At 35.0% G+C, this 24013-nt stretch overlaps 2 protein-coding genes across 2 annotated transcripts in view; both read left to right on the top strand.

Moving 5' to 3' along the window:
* LOC309631318 (uncharacterized protein) overlaps positions 1-13169 on the top strand; it is a 436314-nt gene extending 423145 nt beyond the window's left edge. The window contains exon 7 of the mRNA XM_082397629.1: positions 12385-13169. Coding sequence (XP_082253755.1) covers positions 12385-12517 — 133 coding nt within the window. The 3' untranslated portion in view covers positions 12518-13169. The remainder of the gene's footprint in view (positions 1-12384) is intronic.
* GULP1 (GULP PTB domain containing engulfment adaptor 1) overlaps positions 12412-24013 on the top strand; it is a 367595-nt gene continuing 355993 nt past the window's right edge. Inside the window, exon 1 of the mRNA XM_082397569.1 lies at positions 12412-12497. The gene's annotated coding sequence lies outside the window, so the exon portion shown is untranslated. The remainder of the gene's footprint in view (positions 12498-24013) is intronic.

Raw genomic sequence — 24013 nt, 5'->3', positions numbered from 1 at the left:
GTACTCAGCAATAAAATTAACTGTTGATACATGCAATGACATGGATCAATCTCAAAATAATTATGAGTGAAACAAGTCAGACAAAATAATCTATTGCATGATTCCATTTTTATGAAGTTCTAGAAAATGCTAATTAATCTATAGTGACAGAAAAAAAGATTAATGTCTATATATGGATGAACAGGATGAGGAGGGTTAGTTGGAAGGAATTACAAAGAGCACAAGGAAATTTTGGGGGGTTATGGCTATGTTTTCATCTTGATTGTAGTGATGGTTTCATAGGTGTATACATATTTTAAGACCTATCAAATTATACTTTTAACATATGCATTTTACTGTATATCATAGCTCAGGAATGCTGCTAAAAAAAACCTAAACGCCAAAATTTCTTTGACACTTCTCCCATCAAAGGGTGGAATGTAAGTTTCCATCCCTAGATTATCAGCTGACTTTAATTAATTGCTTTTAACCAGTAGAATGTGGAAGATTTGTACCTTGATGTCTTTCAGGGCTAATTTGGAAAGGTGATAACATCTTCTGCTTGCCTCCCTCCCCTTCTCATGATGCTTTTCCTTGGACCCCCACCACCATTTTGTAAGCATAGAAAGCCACATGTAAAGACAATATTGAAATGTTCTGGCCAAAGGCCCAGCTAACATTCTAGTGAACAGCAGCATCAATTCTCAATTGTATGAGTAAATGGTACCCCACATGACTCTGGTCCCTAACCTTCAAGCTGCCTCAAGTGATGCTGAGTGAAGTAGCAATGGGTTCTTCCTATATAGTCTTGTTCAAGTTGAAAATTCATAAACAAAATAAATAATTTTTATTTTAGCCATTAAGTTTTAGGTAGGTTCGTTATCCAGCAGTTGATAGATAGAATAGGTATTTACTGGCATTATTTGTCTTTCTCTGTTCTCTGTTACTATAATAGGTGATGTGACTTCTGGTAAGTGTATGTGTGAGTATGTGTGTGGGAGGATATTGACCATTTAAAATGTGCCAAAGAGCAGATTCTAAAATCTATCAACATATACCCTGTTAATATGACAATTTCATGCAAATCATCTTTCAGGCTTTTATTTCAAACACCTGAATCTTCTTTGAGGGAATCCGTGAGATACTACTAAATTTAAATTACATTAAGAAATAAAACAGGAAAGAATTATATCTGCACTGAACTTAAGGAGAATCAAGCCTTCCCTCTAAATCTTCTAGGATTAAAATAAATATAAAACACTTTTTTGGATCCCATATATTATATGCTCATTTATCATAAAAAAATAGTTGTCTATACATGCTAAATCATAAAGGGAATTAATATGTTCTACTTCTATTTTTGAAAACCAATATTTTTAATTCTTATGACAAAGTGATTAGGCTATTTTGAGGTTGGTTTGCATTTTTAAGCTTTGCTTTATTACAGATATTTTCTAATTCCTTGATCTAATAAATTGAATCTAATTTCTGAAGTCACTCCTCTCCATATTATTCAGAACATCTGACCCAAAGTATAACCACATGTTGTGGGAACCACTATCATCACCTAAACCCAGTGTCTATTTGAACTTTTAGGCTAAATTTTATGGCCATTTGGCTCTTCCCACTGTTACCTAAGTTGTGTTTATATCAGGGTAATCAGGAGAAAGTTCATATAAACTATGACATTAATGTGGATTTTCAAGTGGGGATAAACTTTTAATAGGTATTTTCTTGAGCCATATAAAACCATATGGCATTTTGTAGATAAAAACGAGTATTTAATGCTAATTTCACATAGTTCTACCTTATTACATAGAATGGCAAAATCCTCCCTAGTGACAACAAAGGTTAGCATAGCATTGGAATTCTTAGTATTTCTGAAGACTAAGTATGTGAAGTATGTCAATCTCATCCGAACTTTCGTAAGATTAAGGTGATCATTCTGGTCTGCACTACCATAGCTTAGAGGTGAAGAGCATGGGTTCTGAGGTGGATCACCTGGAATTGATTTCTATTCCATTCCATACGACATGTCCCTGGGCAAATAAGTTAATTTCTCCATGATTCAGTTTCCCCATCTATATAGTGGAGTTACTATTGATGCCTTCACCATGAGATGGTTGTTACTATGTAAAATGTTAATTTATGTAAGAATGCCCAACATATAGAAAATATTAAATAAATAATTTTTGACATTAAAAATAGAACTAATACAGGTAAATATTTCCATTCATTACACAGACCATCCCAACAATGATCTGATGGACAAATTAAAACACAGGTTTTGAGAATTATGGAACGACTTGATAGTAGGCAGTGGTGTTTATATAACAATGAAGTTTCACACCAAAAAAAAATCTTAAGCCTAAATACCCATTTTTTCCAGTTGTGTCCAAAGGGGCAGTTACTATTGTAGATTGAGAGCACATTATGAATTATGGAAAGCTAAACATATTCCAAAATACATATCACTACATAATATGTAATAATTATTACATATTACCAATATTACTAACACTCAATTTACTATAAGTAGCTGTTCCTTGGATTACAAATCAAATGTAACCTATGAAAATCAAAATCTAAATATACATTTGAACTTGAGAAGAATTAAATTTATATATAAGGTAAAAGGTTTAGTTTCAAATTGAGCAGATTTGTTTTTTAAGACAAGTGTATAAAACACTTGCATGAGACAAAGCTGACCAAATGTAGGCCAATTCCTCACAGTTTATTATCCTGGAAAGGATTAATTGTGTCAAAATTTCATACTGATCTCCTGAAAAAAAGAGAGAAATAGCAGTGTACATTTTTTTGGGGGGGGGGGTGCATAAAAAGACTTGGGAATATATAAAACTCCCAATTATCATTTTACATGATCCAAATCTTGGATTGTAAAAACATAGCTTATCTTTACGTTAAACACATGTTCAATCAGTCAATCAATAACGTGCATGTACAGAGTTGGTTAAATAGTATTTCAAATTGTTGACATTCTGAAAATATTTCCTCAACAGTTAATTTACATTTAAAAATGAAGATTAAAAAAAACCTTTATTTTGATTATTAGTGATAGTGAGCACAACATAAACTAATATTCAAATTTGATTAGATCTGAAGGAAATTTCATTTTTAATCTCCCTAAAAAAAAAGTCAAGATTTTTTTTTATGGAACATATATTATTTACAACAAATGTTACAAATTTTAATACATCCTAAAACAGAGACATCAATCAACTCCACACAGCATTAACTTTTGTAATCCTGGCTAGGGGCAGCTAACTCAATTATAGGAACAAAGCAAGTAACATAAGGAAATGAAAAAGCCAGTTATTTTGAGAAAGGAAGGTGATTTCTCCCTTCGGATAAAGCGGCAGCTTCTCAGCTCCAAATAATTGCTGTGTGGGGCTATTGGAATGTTGTGATGTGGGATAGAGTTAAAACTTCACTTTTTCACAAGAAACTGGAAACCCATCATTTCTCTGCTTTTTTTTTTTTTTTTTTTTTTATAGCTACTTTATTTTTATTTATTTATTTATTTTTGGCTGTGCTGGGTCTTCGGTTCGTGCGAGGGCTTTCTCTAGTTGCGGCAAGTGCGGGCCACTGTTCATCGCGGTGCGGGGACCGCTCTTCATCGCGGTGCGCGGGCCTTTTTACTATCGCGGCCCCTCCCGTTGCGGGGCACAGGCTCCAGACGCGCAGGCTCAGTAGTTGTGGCTCACGGGCCCAGCCGCTCCGTGGCATGTGGGATCTTCCCAGACCAGGGCTCGAACCCGTGTCCCCTGCATTAGCAGGCAGATTCTCAACCACTGCGCCACCAGGGAAGCCCCATTTCTCTGCTTTTTAATGTTGGCAGCAATTCTAAAGAATTTTAATTGTGATACAGGACAAACAAAACATCTCTGCAGGACAAATTAAGCCAGCTGACCACCAGTTGGTGTGTCCACACCAACACTCATCATATTTTGCTGCCTCTGCAGGTTTGCTCATCACCTTCCCTCAGCTGAGAATGCACTTTCCACTCAGATCACTGCATGTGAACCTCCCAGCTAAATATTCACTGTATGCATGAGCTCTTTCCCCTGGGTTAAAGATGGAAATAATGCCTGCTTCCCTAGTGTTTGTTGAACACTTCCTCAGTGCTTGTCTACCACTCGTATCACAGATCTTACATATAATTGATTTATATCTGTGCCTGATTCTAAAACCATAAAAGCATGATTGATTTCTTATGAAATTTGATATCTACATTCATTTAGTACAATACCTTTTACATAACAGTGTTTAAATATACAATGAACAAATAAATTCTAGCATTAGTCTCTTCAAAATAAGCTAATGTAGAGTGGTGGATGTCAAATGGAAACATTATAATAATTTCTAACATTTTAAAATAACTGCATAAAAGATTTATATTTTAACTTCATCTGAATTCATGGGGATATGTATTGAGGCAATGGGGAGTATGTAAGCACACACAAATGGATATTTAGGCTTAAACCATTTTAATAACTGACAGTAACAGTTCTAAAAATAATCCTTTAAATTAATACAATGAAATATGTTTAATGCCTCAAAGGATCAAAAAGCAATATTTTTCCAAATTTATATTTGAAATAATAGAACTATCTTATATGATTTAATACAAATGATACAGCTTTATCAAACTTGATAATTTGTATTTGAATAGCAGTCTAAAATGTCTCATTACCTTCCTGTGAATTATTTGATATTGACCTTCACTTAGCCAATGACATTGATTCATTTCTTGAGCTCCAAGTTATGGAAAAAACCTTTATTGAACACACATCCTACCTCTATCCTTTTCCATTGTGCTATATTTCAAACCTAACAAAAAGAACAAAGAAATCAAGTTTCAAAGGTACTAAAATCCCCTATAAAGAGGAGATATAGAGCATGATTTTCAAGAGCAATTTAATAATTACAAATTTCTGAAATAAAACTAACAGCAACATAATAAATTTAGTATCTTACATGTGGAGTTCATTTATATTTCCAAGACTCATAGGCGATGAAATCTTGACAAGCTCTAAATGTTAATGCAGTGAGCTCTTAAAAACATTCATTTCAGACCAATTCTTCAGCCAGACACTGGCAAAAGTCTAATGTTTAAGACAACAGTATTTCCCTTATTTTATATAGTGCTACCTACTTTACAATAAAGATAAGTTACCTACTTATTTCTCATGTATTATCTCATTTGATAAATACAACTCTGCTAAGGAGAAAAGGGAAAAACCTGATATCCACCTTAGAATGGGAAACCAATTATCAGGAAATGAGGTGACTTGCTGAATTTTAACTGTTAGCAAGCAGTGGAGGCAGGGCTAGGCCCTGAGTCTCCTGATAACATCTCTAGGGTTCTTTACACTCTACCCTTTAGCTTATCACAGATGTAGAGTACAATCATGGAGCATATTAATATAATATACACTTTGTAGCAAGAGTGGGGTGGGGGTTATCTAATCTTTTTTATTTTAATTTAAAGAAAATCTTGCTAAACTTACCAAGGAGAAATTAAAGTCCATTTCTGCATAATAGGACCTAGTGGAGCATTTGTTAGTGCTTTCTTGGCATCTACTCTAACTCTTCCCCAGTAGTTCCAGATTGTTATTTAATGAAGGTGTGCTTCTGGGGAAACCAAATCTTCTCAGCTCCATTTTTAGAGCAAGTGTCCTAAAGTAAGACAGTAAGCCAATCAGCACTTCTTTTCCTGTTTCCAGTGATTGGTACTGTTTGGGGCATCTGAACTAAGTTGAACCAATCACTGTGAAACCAAGAGATTTGCTATGAATGATGATATAACTGAAGAATAATGTAGTCTTGGAAGCCTGGGATCACCAGAGGAACATCATTTAAAATACAGCCAATATCTTTTAAGGTAAATCACAGAGATAAAAACTGAACTCTTAGTCATATCACTGAGCCTTGCGTGACCTACTTCAGTTACATGGGCCAGTAAATTATTTAGGCGAGTTCAAGTCAGGTTTTTAGTTATTGCCAGCGGAAAATGTTCTAATTATTGATGAATTCATCAGTTCTGAACTGAAAGTAGTTCCAGTCATTCTCAGTAATCCATTCATATGTTTAAAAGAAACCACTCTTAGGGATATGACCAAAATCCCTCAGGCTGCTGTCAGTGAGTATAGTATGCCTACTGACTTTTATTCTATAGAGATTCCTTAATTTCTAGAATTCTCAGTAAAGTCACATGACTATCACTTCTGTAGAAGGAATTTTTGTTTACTTCTTAATTCACACTCTAGTCTTAGTTCCTCCAACTAAATTACCTCAATCCCTTGTCTTTTTAAATAGGTAGGACTTATTTTCAAGACTTTACTTATCTTTATGAGTTCACTCTCATCTCTCATTGATGTATCCACATAATTATTAAGTGGGCACTACAACTGGATGAAATATAAATCTTGAACTCTATTAAGTATTTGGGGACAATGTAAATTGAGAAAGTCTGTATTTTTTCAAGAATATACACTTCTAGTCATGAAACTTGCTTTTCTAATATCATATGACCTGAAATAAAGTTTCTTTGTATTTATTTCACAGAACAATTCTCATGAATAGTTTTTGATTAAAATAATGATTGGTTCTTAAATTGCAAGGTATAACAAATTCCTTGAGCATTTTTCTTACTTTTTTATCTATTAAATCTGCCCCCTACATTTTGCATGCTACATTGCTTAATAGAAACATTAATAAATATTTTTACTTAATCACCACATGTTTTTACTGGTCGTCAATTCCATTGTTATAGAGCAAGCAAAGCAAGATTTTTGAGAAAAAATACATGAATTGAAAACGATTTTGAGATATTAATTCATAATATATCAATGAGTACCTATCATTTTCCTTGACACATAGGGCTATTAGCATTAATAATAAACATTAATGATAGCCACCACCTACTGGGGACTTATGATGAGCCAGACACTAAGTGTTTTACCTATGTTAACAATTCTCTTAATACTTACAATAACCCTACAAGACACATATTCTAATTTGGTCCATTTCTTTTTTTTTTTTTTTATAAATTTATTTATTTATTTTTGGCTGCATTGGGTCTTCATTGCTGCGCGCGGGCTTTCTCTAGTTGCAGCGAGTGGGGGCCACTCTTCGCCGCGGTGCGCGGGCCTCTCACTGCGGTGGCTTCTCTTGTTGCGGAGCATGGGCTCTATGCGCGTGGGCTCAGTAGTCGTGGCTCGTGGGCTCAGTAGTTGTGGCTCACGGGCTCCAGAGCGCAGGCTCAGCAGCCGTGGCACGCAGGCTCAGTTGCTCCGCGGCATGTGGGATCATCCCGGACAAGGGCTCGAACCCGCGTCCCCTGCCTTGACAGGCGTACTCTTAACCACTGTGCCACCAGGGAAGCCCCTGGTCCACTTCTTAGATAAGGAAACTAAATGTCTCAAGTTTCTATATAGAACTATTTAAGACTCTTGGCATAGGGTTACACAGCTAGTAACTGTCCATGGCAGGATTCGAACCCTGGCATTCTAACAAACGCCATAAAATCTAGGAGCATACACCTAGCTCCAGTTCCCAGGGCTCATGATTTATGGGGTCTTAAATTTACCAAGTGGGTATTAACTGTCTAGAAAAGTCCCAGATGGTGGTAATTTAAGATAGACCTTCTTCACCTTTCCAGAGCTAATCAGCCCTTGGAATAAGGAAAGCAGAGATAGGTACAGAACCAATGGCTATTGAGCATTTATTATTTTAAAGGAATTAGGCATTTTTCTCTTTGAAGTGTAGAATAGTCTGGCCATCTTGGGGTAAACCAGAACATCAGCAAGAGGAGCAGAGTTTACAGCTTTGCCCAGTTCTTCACATGACTTCCCAGATTTACCTCAATATTTTTAACTGAGTGCTTAGAATGGAGGGACTTTGTAACCAAAGTATATCTCAAGTCAAGGCTTAACTGGCAAACAGATCCCAGCTATAAACCAGAACCTTGAAAACCAACTTCTTCCCCAAAGGATTGGTACTACAACCCATTTGTTATAGCAGCAATTTGAAAGGGAAGAGAAACCTTTAAGCTTATATTCCACCTATTTGAAAATTTAATATAATAATGCTTTTCTACAATTTACAACAAATAGATTTTTACTGAATTGTTTTAGGAATGTTCTTGCTGACTATGATTGTATGGCTGTGTTACAATGTTATTCAGCTACTTGGCTTCAAATTCTGGAATGACTTGAACGGGAAAACAAATGACCTAACTGAGAGCAGAATTTAGTTTATTTGGCTGATGATCAGGGCCTTATATTTTTATAGCTGTTGGAATTCCTTGTTAATATGTTTATCAAATAGCTGTGCTTTTAACCCCTAGAAGGATATGATCATGAGTGTGTCTTTAAAAGGAAAGACTCTATTAAGATTACCATTAAAATGACTATCAACTTTTAAAATGATTGATGTTTAGCTGATGCCTCAATTCTTTATCTCAGAACTTCTAAAAATGTAAGATGACTAGATCCTTAATACCAGACTATAATCTCACTGCTATTGCCACGTGGAATGATAATCAGAGTCAGTCAAAAAATGATCTATTATTGTGCTAACTAAAATACATCCGTGGAGCCAACTTGCAAAATAGGAAAAAAAAAAAAAAAAGGAAAGGAAACAAAATTAATGAAGACAACCTTTTGGTTTAAAAACATTAGATAAGAAATTCTATTTGCTCAAATGTTTCCCTTGAATTTATAATTGCTATTATTAACATTATTTTGAAAAGAAAGTCAAGAAATTTTTTTCTTCCTACATAATTTCACCCACACTTCTTTGTTTATATGCTCTAAAATAATAACCATAGCTGCCAGTAGAGGCTTAGGTATTTTATAAACATCAATCAATGTCACAGCTAGAAGTAGATGAATCACAGAATACAGCAGTAAATCCTGAAGTGCCTTTTCTATGACACTAGTCAGTTATTTCATTAAGGAACATTTAAGTAAAAAGCACTGCATCTTTATCAGGGCAGACAAGGGTTATAGAGATGAGGAAAGGAAGGGGAAAAAATAGATTCCTCCAATATCTTATTTGAAAAGAGATTTAGATATGATCCTAACTTTGCTTCTTCACCTTCAGGCCAAACCAGCACAGCTCTTGAGCTCTAGAGATTCTGGTAAACTGAGACAGAAATAGCTGACAGTGTTTGTGCTTGTAGATTGGAAGCAGATGGAGTGATTTGCTCAAATAATATGCTGGTCTCTGATTTCCTCTTATTCTCACGTGTTCTAATGCATGGGGTGAGGTGGAGGATTGGGGTTTCTGGGTTTTTCCCCTCTTAAAGAAAGATTATTTAGCGTAGGAGTCACAGGACATGGAAGAGTACCCATACAAGTTGTAAGCAGTTGTTTCAAAAGAGGCAATCCAAAGAGGTGCAAGTGAGGATAATAGTGCTTTTAAATTATTTGTCCCTTTCACACCAAGTCTGAAACCGTAAAAGCACGGTGAGTTATTTCCTGACTCACAAAAGAAATGGAATAAGCAGAAGGACCCTTGAGCTCTCCTTAGTGGTTAAAGTGTGTTATTAAAGTTTCCTACATCTAGAGCTGAGGCACTGAGCCTAGATAGCATAGAAGTCTCTTCTTGAAAACTGCAAACACACTGTAGTTTCTGGCAGTAAATTAATACTTCCTGTAGACTCTCCAGATTACCTTAAATGTCTTCCATGAACTCCTGTATATCTTGGAATCTAGGCAGCTCAGTATTACTCCTAATAACTGCCTCAAGAAGGAAAACTTGTGAAGAGAACTGATAGCTTATCTCTAGAATGCTCTCTCAAAATTGTGTTAGCTTTAAGCTTTCAATATTTGATTCAAGAAAGCAAGCCAGTGTCTCACTACAGAACATTGTATACCTAGCTCACCCATATCACTGGTCTACAAACTCTTAGCACAGTGTGGACTTTAATACTCCACAAGGCCTTATGTGAAATATTTTTAATATCATCTTTGCCTAAATCAGAGATTATCAATGGAAGCACCATCATTTTCTGCTGGCAGTAGTAGAAATGTGCAAAGAAGTCCCTTGATAAAACTAGCAAATCCTCCTCATACATCTTATCTCAACAGGTAAAATTATGTCACATGGTGTGAGTCATCCAAGAGTAGTCAACTCAGAGATCTGGAAAGTATACAGTGTTATTATCTGTATTACCTGGTCATTGTTCCTGTTTTGCTCTGGAAGAGTCAACATCCTTCAGTAAATGAACTGAAGATCTCAAATTTATCCAGGGTAGTGTTGAATTAGATACTTCCATATGACACAGTTAATCCCCAAATGTATCCATGTTTCCTTAAGTTACATACTACTTAAACCTTCATGAAGTAAAGTTTAAATATCAGGAAGAAAAGAAAAATTTATGCAGCTGAATAAAGTGATTCAAAAATAATTGCTAGAATTTTTGTAAGCAATTCAAAATAATTAAAACAGTTTCTATCTTAACAGATTTCAAAGGGAGTCTTTGGATTTAGTCTTCAGAGCCAATATTCCATTTGGAAAGCCTCTAACTCACAATGAAAACTGCCGTATTTGTGATTAGGTGAAGTATTTCTTTCAAACTGATAGTTTTTGGAATACCTCTCTGAAATTTTTATAGTTCTGGGATTCCTATAATTTTATCTACTATAAAATGCATACTCTCCTTAAACTGAAAAAGCCAAATCAGGCAACCCTTGCAACTATATTTTTTTTTTCTTCCCCTGAAAGGCAAATTCAGTTATTCTAAACTTTATTCTAGAAGCTTTTTAGATAGTCTCAAAATACAGTCTAATTTATTGTCATGAAAAGAAGTCCTTATCCCCCCCAGGTTATAAATACTTTTATATGTTGAATGTCACCTTAATATTATACTAAGCTTCTCTCTCAACAGAGTATAAGAATGAATAATTCAATTTAATATCTTTCATGAGAAGCAAGCAGATTTTAGACACAATTACGCCACTACTGTGTCTAACCTCACTCTCGTCTTACCAAGAAAATGGCTAATAATAGAATAAGCTCTTCACTGTGCTCATTGATCTTGCCTTGATTCCACAAATAGATTCTGACTGTGCTCCAGAATGAACAGTCTTGATATAAATCCTATGCTATTAATGCATCAACAAAGCCTGTACCATAATATTACTCTAAGACTCAGATCCAGGAGAAGTTTCTGGCAGGTGAAATTCCCTAATTGTAGGTCATAGTGCATGAATTAGCCTCACCCTTGTTTTTTTTAGAATATCTGAATAATTTACAAGCTATTTTAGAATAATACCCATATCAAGTAGACAAAATGAGAGTCCTCTTGCATGTTGGTAGTTTTTATTATAAAAAAAAAGATTCAGTATAAAAAACAAATTAAATTGTTGGCTAATTTTTGCCAGAAAGAACAATTTAGTATCAATTAAATTAAATTTGAATCATGATTTTTGACAGAATTTGTCAACGCTTAATACTAAATTCCTCTTCTAACAGATTAACTAATTCTACCATTTGGAGATATTTTGTTGTAATTCAACCTGAAAGGTCCACCCCTACCAAAAAACAGAATGGGGGTGTCAGGTACTTGTGGATGTTAACGAACAACAAGGAGATCAAATAACAGTGGCATATCTTAAAAAGAAAAATTATGGCAAAATCAGCTTTTCCATGTTTTATGTTGCAATACATAGAAAATTTGCCCAAAGAACTTGGCAGTGAAAATGTTCTCTTTTGAAAATAAAAATGGCCCTGCCCCCAAGTACTGCTCTCATTTCTCTTTGGAAATAAGTTGGCCCTTTACCACTTGGTTTTAATTCTTTATAATTACTTCTACCTACTTTCTATTATCAATATAACCTATTATTTTTGAAAGAAATTTTTGATTATTTTAAGTATTAGTAACCCTCCAATCCTTAAAAAGTAATAAATTATCACTTTTTAAGTTTTATTTTATTTTTTATATATTTATGTATGTATGTATGAATGCATGTATGTATATATTTATTCATTTTGTCTCATGTTATTTATTGAGAAACTATAACCTGCCCAGGACTGTGTTGTGGACAGAAAAGACCATACTTAAAAAGCTTCCCCCAACTTATTCATGAACTGTGACACCAGGACTCCGCTACCCTGGGACACACCAGCAGACACTTTCTGTATCCTAAGGGGTTTCCTTCAGTCTTGTGTTCCTTAGAGGCAGATGCTTTTCCTTCAGTCCTGGGGCAGCTCCAGGTCTGGTCTGAAGAAAGAGCCAAGTCTGCCGTCTTTTCAGCTCTTTGTCATGTATATAATTTAGTGTTATGAGTCACTTTAAATCCATTTTGAAATTAGTCATGGTCTAATTGTGTTTTCTTACAAATGTCAAAAATCACACTTAATGTCTTTTTCCAATCTCTTCATATTAGACCACTTTTGGATCCCTGTGTGTAACGTCAGCCACCATCTCCATTCTCCTATCATCCATCAGTGCCTGAAAGAGATCAGCATCTCTGACTCTTCATCACGTAAGTTGATTGTTTACTAAAAACAGCTACATTCCTTTTATGATATCTGTTTCTTTTGCTCAGAGTAAAATTTCTAGTTTCAGGTTCAGGTTATCTATAAGACAAAGGGCCATAATGATAAAAGTAAACTATTGCCAAAATAAAATAGATTCCTCTCCAGGCTAATATGAGAGGGGAGGGAAAAAATATTTATTATATACAAATTACAGTAACAATTAGAATTTATATTATTTAGATGTTTCCCTCCCTAGGCACTGTCATAATATGAAAATGCCCTAATTTTAGGAATATTTTGAAATTTTAAAATTATTTATAATACATAATTAATGTGATTTGCTATCATTTTGGTTTTTGAATTATGTTCTCAAAAGTTGTCTATTGGATTTACATTTATAAATAGCAGCTGTTCAGACTGTGTTAATTCCTAAAGAGCTTTCTTATTAAGTGGAATTAAAGAATTTCTCATTTGCTTATATCTTGTAGTAAAAGATCTACGGATTACTGATATAACTTTTGAAAAAACTATGTGCTCAGATTGCCCTCCAACATCTTTTTAAAAATTAATTATATCTATAGTAATCATCCTTAAATTCAATCTAAATAATCTGTTAAACTTGTTTTGAAATAGTGAAAATTTCCAAGGACATTTGGAGTAAATTATTTCTAAGAAAAGCATGAAAATAGTAAAATCTTTTCATGAATAATGTCTTATCAGTATATCCCACTTTCTGTATTTGTGTTTTTTTACCTACTGAAGACCTGGAGGCAATTTATACACTCTGTATATAGAAGGATTTTAATATTCAGTCAGTCATCTCTTTACTTAGGAAACATATGTTGAACTCCATCTATCTGATAGGTAATATGCTAATCAGAAAGAATGCTGAGACAACTGGGAGGGAGGAAACATATTGGGGCATATATAAAGAAAGTTGTGAAAGTATGAATTATATTATAAACCTCTGTATAATATTTAATATATCATACTGTTAGATTATAGTATATATACAAAATATTATAAAATATTTCAAATGTGCAATATAATATGAAGAATGATACAACAAATATCTCTGTAGCTACTGCTCAGGTTTAATATAATTTAGCATTTTCATGTATCACTTCATATTTTTTAAAAAATAAAGCATTACAGATAAAATTGAAGCTGTACAACTCTCTTGGATTCCCTCTCCTTCTTTCCCCAGAAGTAGTCACTACCTTGAATTTCTGTTTCATTATTGCCATTCATCCTTTTATATTTTTAATATATTGGATTCTGAAAGAATACATAGCTTTAATTTTCATATTTTCATACTTTTGTAAATGGCATTCAACTTTATGTACCTTTACTTAATTCTTTTCCCATATCAATATTATGCATTTGAGATTTATCTACATGAAATTAATTCCAATAATTTCCAAACAAAAGCTTTGATTTTGTGAGCATTCTTACGTATGCTTCCCTGTTAGTGTGTGAAAGCATTTCTCCAGGGTGTACTCCTGGAAATGGAATTGCTTGGTGGGGCATAAGGTAAATTTATTCTATAACTTTTCCAGAATGGCTGTACCAATTTACTCTTCTACCAACTGTATAAATGTTTATGTTTTGAATTTTCATCCTTGCCGACTGTTGTATCTTCAGACTTTATATTTTTTGCCAAACTGATGAGCATGAAACAGTAACTTGTTGTTCTGATAAGTGGAGAAATGTGTTCCTTTACATAGATTTATCAGCTTCCTGATTTTCCTCTTGTGTATATATTCACTGTTCCTATTCATAGACTAGTTTTCTATCAGGTTGTCAGGTTTTCTTTTCACATTTAATATTAAAGATCTAAAATCAAGGATACCCACTGATAGCAACTAAAGCACCATATTAGTTTATATTATAGCTTTTAAAGTCCTTAATAGGTGTCAGGAGAACTGAATCAGCTGAAGTATATAAAGCATTTATAAACCTGGGCACATGATATGCAAACAATAACACTTACCCCATCGTCCTCACCACCATCATCATCACCATCATCATCTTCATCATCCTCATAAGTTACTATCATCATCATCATCTCATTCTCATTTTATTATTATTCTATATCAAATTACCATACGTGTATATGTTTGTTTCCAGGCTCCATATTTAATCACCGTTTTTCTTCCAGTTATTCCATAACTGGTATATATTTTCTATTACTTTAATTTTATATTTTCTATATGATTTTGTTTAACATGTGTGCTTTATAAGAAGCATATTTTAGGACTTTAGTTTTTTTTTTTTCTTGGACTTTAGTTTTAAATCCACTTATTTCTAACTTTATAGATATATATATATAGATCATATAATATTAGACTTTGGGTAAAGCAAAAATAGATATATTTTTGAAATCTAGGATGAATATATGTGTGTAAAAATATAGGTATTCTTCATCTTACTGAAAAAAGTATGTCTCATGTATACATCTCGTATACATCTCATAAATATTTTTTAGGTAGGTGACACTTAAAAAAACAAAAATGGGGGCTTCCCTGGTGGCGCAGTGGTTGAGAGTCTGCCTGCTAATGCAGGGGACACGGGTTCGAGCCCTGGTCTGGGAGGATCCCGCATGTCGCGGAGCAACTAGGCCCGTGAGCCACAATTACTGAGCCTGCGCGTCTGGAGCCTGTGCTCCGCAACAAGAGAGGCCACGATAGTGAGAGGCCCGCGCACCACAATGAAGAGTGGCCCCCGCTTGCCCCAACTAGAGAAAGCCCTCACACAGAAACGAAGACCCAACACAGCCATAAATCAATAAATAAATACTTTAAAAAAAAACAAAAACAAAAATGGGAGGCCAAATGGGAGGCCCTTGCCCAAGTTAAACAACTGTATGTGAATGACGAGGGGCAGAATAGATTTGAAAATTTATCATGCAATAAAAATGTTTTCAGTGTGTCCTTCATAAAAGTATTAATTATTTCATACAGCTTTATGTAATACCGTTTTAAAATAATTAGCTTTCCATATATTTTGAGACAACACAAAATGAGTTAAATAGCTTAACTACATGTGAATAATTTCTATCTATAATTATTCAAGATTGACCATATTTTCACAGCCTCTCTTCCCTCTTTCCTTTATGGACTCATACTTAATCTTGAAGGTCATACATCTGTCTCTTAGTCTTATTGTTTTACATTTGCATTATTATAGAAATTAAATGAAAAAAGTGTCAGGTAATAAAACACATTAAGTGCAGTATGCCCAAGGATACAATATTGAGCACAGCCTCTGCTATTACTTTAAAAATGAATACTAAAATAACAATGCTACTTTGGTAGGTAGATGGAGAACATTTTCTAATAGGCTTGCCATAAAATGAGAGATAATTATACTGACCTCACAAGATTTCTGTGGAGGATAGCTAATAAACTATTGAAAACTATTCAAATATAAAGTTCTTCAAGACTATGTTATAATCAGGATTATTGTCAAAAAGTGTAAAAAATGTATATGATTTCTTGACAAAATTAAATCTAACAATGAGAAAAATAGATACTCTACACATTATTTGGTTTTTTCAAACAATGACCCTGCTCACTTGATAAAAAAATGCTCAGACCCATTCCCTCTAAGAGGCTGGGCATAATAGGTTTAATGTCAGAGTCTAGATCAACAAAACAACTGCTGTAATTACAGTTATTTCACCATCATCATTACAGTTGAAGCAATTTGAAGAATTAAGCATTAAAAATACCAGACATTTAGAACATCAGAAAGTTCTATGACTGAAAATGTCTACTGGCCTTAAAAAATATAATTAGCATGTCTCATTCCAACCTCCAGAGCCTTGTCAACATCTTATTTTGTCCATTAAACTGTAAGAGTAAGAAAGAGAAGATCATTAATCAAATTGGTATCATGAATATGTATGTATAAATGACAAATGTATGTCCAGTGAAACCCCAAATGGATGTGCAGGTAAGATTTAGATGACAAATGTGGAGAAAACCCTAAAGCAGTGCTGAACATTTTAGATCTTTAAAAATCAAAAGATGACCTTTAAAAAGGTAGTCCTCATATGGTTTTTAGAGGATATAAATTCAAGCATTAAAATTTAGTCATGTTAGTACTCATAAAACAAAACTATAGGTATCAGACATGATTATCTTAATCAAAGATATAGGTGGAAAACTCATACAATCTGTTAAATAAAGAACATGACAATGCCTTAAATTTCTGACATTTTCATTTTCTTCAAAATTTTTATTTCAGATAACCCTGATCCTGAAATTAAAACATTTTTGCTTCAATTTTTCTGAGTATCTCCATCTTGTGAAATCTATTGTCCATTCCTTTTTACCACCTTTAACGGTCTGGTATACAACCACTATGTCCCTTTGTTTATTATACCCAGGCATACTATCACTGAAATAGAAGCAGCTGATCATTAGCCAGCTCTAGAATTTTGCCTGGACTGCTCCTTTACTGCAGTCTACCACCAGTGACACTTTGTTTTATTTTGTCTTGTTTTTCACTTTCCCATTTGAATGAGGTTTTTGTCTGGGGGGTTTACTATTTGGGAAACCTAGGCTAACACCATAGCTACAGTAAAATATACTTTCATTACTACACTTTCATTATTACCTCCAAAATGTATGTTTCTCCACTATCAACCATTTTCAAAAACTAGATTCTATGTTTACTTACAATAGTGACTGTCACCTATACTTCAGAGTAAAACTACCTTTATTCCTTTTTTGGTGTTAGAGAGTACGCTCAAAAAAATATACACACACGTAGCGGTGAGTGCATGTATGTGTCTGTGTATATGTTTGGGGGGATGGGACATTACTAGAAGTCTTCAGATGAGAATGTTTCAAGGCTAAGGCCATTATCATCATCAAATAACCCAGCATTTCTGCATGGATGGATCATGGCATGCAGTTGAAAGGTGATGACTTAGTAGTCCTTTGATGCTTAGTTTCCAAATTTGGGAATGTTAACTGGGACAGATTTCCTTTATGCCAAGGTCAAAATGTATCTCCCAACTCTGGAAATGAGTGACATTTGGAAGTGCTTTGGCAGGTACTCTGGCAGCACAGACTATTTGGCAACAGCAGCCATGATAGCAGAAGCAAAGAAGCTACAAGCGAAGCAGCGGGAAGACCCAGAGTAGCCTCAGAGGAGGCTCTGGGTCTGAAGTGAAAAGATGCAGCAAAGACTAGAATCTCTAAGGGGAACTATGATGTGTTCCATTGACCAAACTGCTCTCTCTCTGCTGACAGGTAACAAACACTTTAAGGCACCAGAACATTGCTGAGAAAGTGAAAAGTGAAGGAACTGAATGAACACCAACACTGAAGAAGGGAGTAATTCTCAGTCATGACTGACCATCAAAATCTTATTCAAAATAAAACCCCAGGCTCCATTTCCAGAGATTCTACTTCATTAGGGCTTAGGAAACTAGGAGCAAACTATAAAGGGACTTGTAGGCCACGATAATTTGGATTTTACTCTGACAGCAAGAGGAAGCTATTTTAAGCACTTGAAGCAAGGAAGCAACATACTTTCATTTATATTTAAAAACTGACACTCTGGCAATTTTGTGGAGAAAAATATGTGATAGAAGAGACCAATATAAAAGCTATTGCTGGAGTCTAGGAGACAGATGATTATGGCTGAGAATAGCGTAGTGCCAACAAGGTGAAAATTTGTCAATGGATTTCAAATATATTTGGCTAGAAAAGGCAGTATTTTCTGATAGATTGAAATGTGGGAATTAAGAAAGCAAACAATGAGGGATAACTCCTAAATTTAAAAGAATTAGCCTACATTTAAATATGCTGAATAACCCAAACTATCATTGTCCCTATTAAAATTATGAATAAAGCAGGCAAGCTCCAGTGCCATGGCTTTACAGGTCATCTTGGCCCTGAGAACAGTGGGGACCTTTTTAAATTCTGAGAATTAAGTTTATTTTAAAGTATAAAGAGTACTGTATAGCACAGAGAACTATATTCAATATCCTATGATAAACCATAATGGAAAAGAATATATTTAAAAAAAGAATGTATATATATGTATCACTGAATCACTTTGCTGTACAGCAGTAATTAGCACAATATTGTATATCAACTATACTTTAAGAAAATTTTATTTTAATTTTTTTAAATAATAAGAATAAAATCTAGGTGAAAACTCAAAAAAAAGGTAAAAGGAGTAAGTACTTATGCAGTATAATTTTGGGAATACCACATGATTATCAACTCCCAGCGACTAACATAACACTGTAAGAAATGTCCATCACAGAGAAAATAATACTTGTTCACTCCAAAGTTATTGAGCATGAAATATATATTTTGAAAAATATATATTATCTTTAGAAAATATTTGAAAAATACATGTTACTTTAGAATAGGGAAAAGCCCTGGCAAACATCTATAGTCTCTTTCTTTACTACAATATTTCCCAAGGTGTTGTCTGCAACATGTTAATGGGTTACATAAATAAGATTGATTATCAAATAAGTTATGAAAAATAATTTAATTTCTTTACTATGGGATTTTTTTAGTGTTTTTCTGTGTTAATGTGCATGGATATCTTGAAGAAGTATGTAAACATTTTCCAAACTCATTTAAAAATTATTACTTTAGAGATGAATATCATTCTTTAATACCAGAAAGGTAAGGCACTTTTGAGAGGCAAGAAAGGTCAAAGGGAGATGGGCAATGTTGCTTTCCTCTGAGATAAGTTTTAGTCTCTATCAGTCTCTTGGGTTCTTATCCGTTTAAGGCCAGTCTTATCTCCAGGGGCTAAAAACATCATATTGTATTTCTCTTTGGTCCCCATTTTGACTCCCTTTGGGCTCTCTCTCCCACTTAAATGGTGAGATGAGACAGCCAGGGCTGTGGTCCTGCCTTGGAGGCACCCTGGACTGAGAAGAGCTGGCATGAGAGGCTCTTGGTTTTGGAGAAAATTATCTGGCTTTTCGTTCTAGTCCTTATGCTCATTTGCTTGTTTTCTGTCAACAAAATTGACTTTTCTCATCAGAGGATAGGATTAATGGATATGAGGACAATATGTCCTTTACCTTCTTGAACTTAGGCTGGCCTTCAGTGAAGCCAGGGAATCCTTCATTTGATCCTGCCAGCTAAGATAAACCTTCCAAAGCTGTTTTGGTCTCAACCTAATAACGGTTTGTTAACTAGACCACCAAATCTGTGCTACATTTTCCTCAGGCATCTTATAGGGCAATAGGAGAAAAATTAAGGATATGTTATTAGTGGACCAGGTCATCTATCTCTCTCATCTCAATCAATTTTCACATTGATTCCTAAAAAGTAGTTCTTGATGAATCATTCTCCTGTTGTCTTTATATTTCTTATTATCAGCACTATCCTCATAGTCACCAAATTTCAAAATCTTGTACATTTCCTTCCCCATCTCCAACCACTAATTTAATGTCATTTCTTTTAAAAAGTTTCCCTGATTTTCTTAGTTTGGATATGCTGTCCCTTTTATGAATGATCTGTTGTTTGATCATTGTCAATGATCTTCACTTGTCAATGAGCTCATTGAGGGAAAGGACTGAGTTGTTCACCTTAGTGTTTCCAGAAACCCATGTAGGAGTCAATGTATTTTGGCAAAAAAATACAGGAACAAAGATGCAAATGAGTGAATAAATAAATTAGCATATGAAAGAAGTCAGATTTATCTCTGTAATAATTTTCTGAGCCATTCTTAATGATATTACTCTTCTACCTCAACTATAGCCATCACCTTCTGTAATGAGTATCTTGTTCTTAGTCTCTCCCATTTCAATTTCTTACATCCTCTGTTGTCTGACCTATCATTACTGCATCATCTGCCTAATTATTTCATCTTTCTGTTTAAACACTCTCAATGACTCCCCAGTGATATAATCCATGATAAGATCCAAACAGAAATAGACACACTCTCAATTTCTCTGTCTTATTATAACACCTGGAATGGGATGAACTATTCAAACTCTCTTTCATGGTGTCTCTGGCTTGCCATGAGTCTATTGTCTTCTCTAAGCTGTTTTTCTGCCAATCAGATTCCTGAGCCCATTTTCATTTTCTGGTCATGGCCATCATGGCCCCTTCAGATTCTTCTCCTAATAATGACAGTTGCGCTTCAATCTCCACCACCCACTGGCCTAGTCTCACTGTATTTCTTTTTTTTCTTTTATAAACTTATTTATTTATTTTTGGCTGTGTTGGGTCTTCGTTGCTGTGTGCAGGCTTTCTCTAGTTGCGATGAGCGGGGGCTACGCTTCGTGGGCTCTAGGCGCGCGGGCTTCAGTAGTTATGGCTCGTGGTCTCTAGAGCGCAGGCTCAGTAGTTGTGGTGCATGGGCTTAGTTGCTCCACAGCATGTGGGATCCTCCCAGACCAGGGCTCGAATCCATGTCCTCTTCATTGGCAGGTGGATTCTTAACCACTGCACCACCAGGGAAGCCATCACTGTATTTCTTAATTCAAACTCACTTGCTCAGCTTGATTATTTGCACAAAATATTGAATAGTATTTGCATAAAATATTTGTTTTCTGAGAACATGGCAGGAGGCAGGTTTTTATGACTAAGGAATATGACCAATAAGAACCACTCCTTTAGGGCTTCCCTGGTGGTGCAGTGGTTGAGAATCCGCCTGCCAATGCAGGGGACACGGGTTCAAGCCCTGGTCTGGGAAGATCCCACATGCCACGGAGCAACTAGGCCCGTGAGCCACAACTACTGAGCCTGTGCGTCTGGAGCCTGTGCTCCGCAACAGGAGAGGCTGCGATGGTGAGAGGCCCGCGCACCGCGATGAAGAGTGGCCCCCGCTCGCCACAACTAGAGAAAGCCCTCACACAGAAACGAAGACCCAACACAACCAAAAATAAATAAATAAATAAATAAATTTATTAAAAAAGAACCACTCCTTTAGTAGCACTGAAAACAGAGCAGATGATCTAGAAATGGGATATGGAATGAAAGGCACTGGTGCTGGATCCGGTCTGCATGGCTAGCTGCTACAAGCTGTGTGTCCTTGGGGCAAGTTTCTTAATCTCTTGTTACTTTAATTTCTTCATTTGTATACTGGTGATTCTAATAAGACCGACCTCAGATGTGAGGGCGATCTGGCTGCAACATCAGTCACCCGATTGATCGCCAGGTTAGATTTGGCTTATCTGGCTAGGCAGGTGTCTCCACTGCTCCATGTGCATCTGCCCTGAACCTGTACACTTGGTGGAAGAGGACAACCTTCCCCAGTAGAGGAGGGTGGTTGTATGGTCACATGTATACCAGTAGCTGCACTCCCTTGCTAGAACCTCCAAACAAGATTTCTAATAGAACCAACCTAATAGGATCGTTGTGAGCATTAAAAGACTATATATACATAAAGTACATCGAATAACACCTGACCCATAATAAACACTATAAAGTGTTAAAGGGTTGACTATTATCTAACTCCATCAAGACCCAGGTTAAATGAAACTTCCAATCCAACTTATCTCTACACGCTACTGGAACAACTAAAGCACAGCTATTAATTCTTCTCCTCTGGGATTGTCCTCCCTCTATTATACTAGATGATTCAGGCTCTCTCTCTCTCATGTTCTTATTTGCTCCTCCCACCCGGGAATAACACGTATCAAGTATGTGCTTAATTTAACTCTATTTAAAAGGAAATCTCAGCTTTAAATTATGTATTTTGGCAAATATAGTACTTTCACGGTTCTCAGGAGGTGTGTTTAATATTAAAGAATATGATTAGATTTTTGTTATCCTTTTTTTTTCCCAACTTGCAAATTGCTTATCTGAAAAGGGAAATTCAACACCTCATCTGGACCGTTGAGTTTACTCTGTACCAAGCTGAAGTCTTCTTCCTTATTTATTAGACAAAGATAGAGTTAATGCACACAATTAATATTGGCAAAGTCTGATATTCCAGCTCATCAGGTTCCTATTATAAATAATTATTTTATGGAAGACTTGCAGTTGTTTAAACTAGATGAATAATTGTAATAAAATGCCCAACTTACTAGTTAAAAGGATCAATTACTTGAACAGTTAAAGGAGAGTATTAACTCTAATATAGTTGTTGAAGTTGTATAAATGTTCATTAAACTTTATGAGTAATAATATTCAAGTCTTTTTTGTCTCAGGAAATATTTGTTTATGACAGATGCTTAGTTTCCAATGCCATTCATTTTTAGAAAGGAGAGAGAAAATGGTCAAGTGATGTTACAAATTTAAAAATGCAAGATGTCCTAATAGATAGACTCTTTATTGTATAAATAATCCCATTTATGCCTAGTAGTGGTCAACATGTAGTTTCTGACCACTCCCTCTTTTAGAATTCACAATATATTTTTGGTACAGCCTGAAAGTAAAATTTTACCCCCTTCTTTGAATAGCCATATACTGCAGAGGTGTTTCATTGTCCAGAGACCCACTAGAGTTTTATCTATCACAGATATAGAATCCCAACTCATCTTCACATCTAATTCAAGACCCCATTGGTTGATTTTTAAAATGAATTATTATATGACATAAATGAGAATGAATAGGAATCCTGAAAAACGAAATAATAGTGGCCAAGAGAAAACTCCCATCTGGTATAGGGTATCGGTGCTTTAAATGTGAAAATGCCATTATCAATTGTTCTAAAACAAACAACAAACTCTGACTCTAGTTAACCAAAACTGAAAAGTGGGAATGACATAGGGAAATGGAGACAATCAACAGCAAGGCTGAAATACAAGGCTGTAGCAGGAACTGAAATGTAGATTACACAGGATTTGGCCATTTTCCAGATGGATGCCCACTGCTGCCACCACTGGCACTGAGAACTTGGCCCATATGTAGCTAGACACTCACTGCCCCACCATCATACTCTCCACTCTGCCAGTGCCATCTCTGGCTGGCTTTACTCCAAATGATCCTCAACTGAAACATATTCACCATAGATTCCTACATTTCAGAGGATGTTTTTCACCTGTTGAAAGTTAAATATGATTTTAACATACTGAGTGAATTACAAATCATTCCCATAGACAATTGTGAATTTTTAAGTAATTATTACAAATACTGTTCAGTGTGTATTTGGGTGTGTGTATGTGTGCTTGCTTTTATAGTTTTAGGCTTTTTAAAAAGATTTTCCCAACTCTCATAATCTACAGCAAGCTAGAGAACCTAAAGATGATCTGGGGGAAAAAACAACAATATAGAATTACCAGTTTATGTTTTAGTAGTGAAAACAGTCAAATAGTTCAGAAAGAAGACAGTCAATAATCATATAAGTAAAAACTTGCACCTCTTAAAAATGGTCAGTGGAACTGGGGAAGAGATGGCTCTTTAAATATTGTGAATCATCTTTAAATATATAAATATACATTTAATGTAAACATATAATCATGTATAAAGAGCAGTTACATTTGATATACACAAAGGTTTAAAAAGGAAGCAATGAGATTAATTTTAGAAGAGTTATTTTGGAGTAACAAGTTATTCATATCAATGAGACTATACATTCG

The sequence above is a fragment of the Balaenoptera borealis genome (assembly GCF_965194805.1).
Source record: "Balaenoptera borealis genome assembly, chromosome: 6".
Classification (NCBI taxonomy): Eukaryota; Metazoa; Chordata; class Mammalia; order Artiodactyla; family Balaenopteridae; genus Balaenoptera; species Balaenoptera borealis.
The sequence above is the reverse complement of the archived record's forward strand: the minus strand, read 5'-3'. Positions and strand labels throughout refer to the sequence as shown.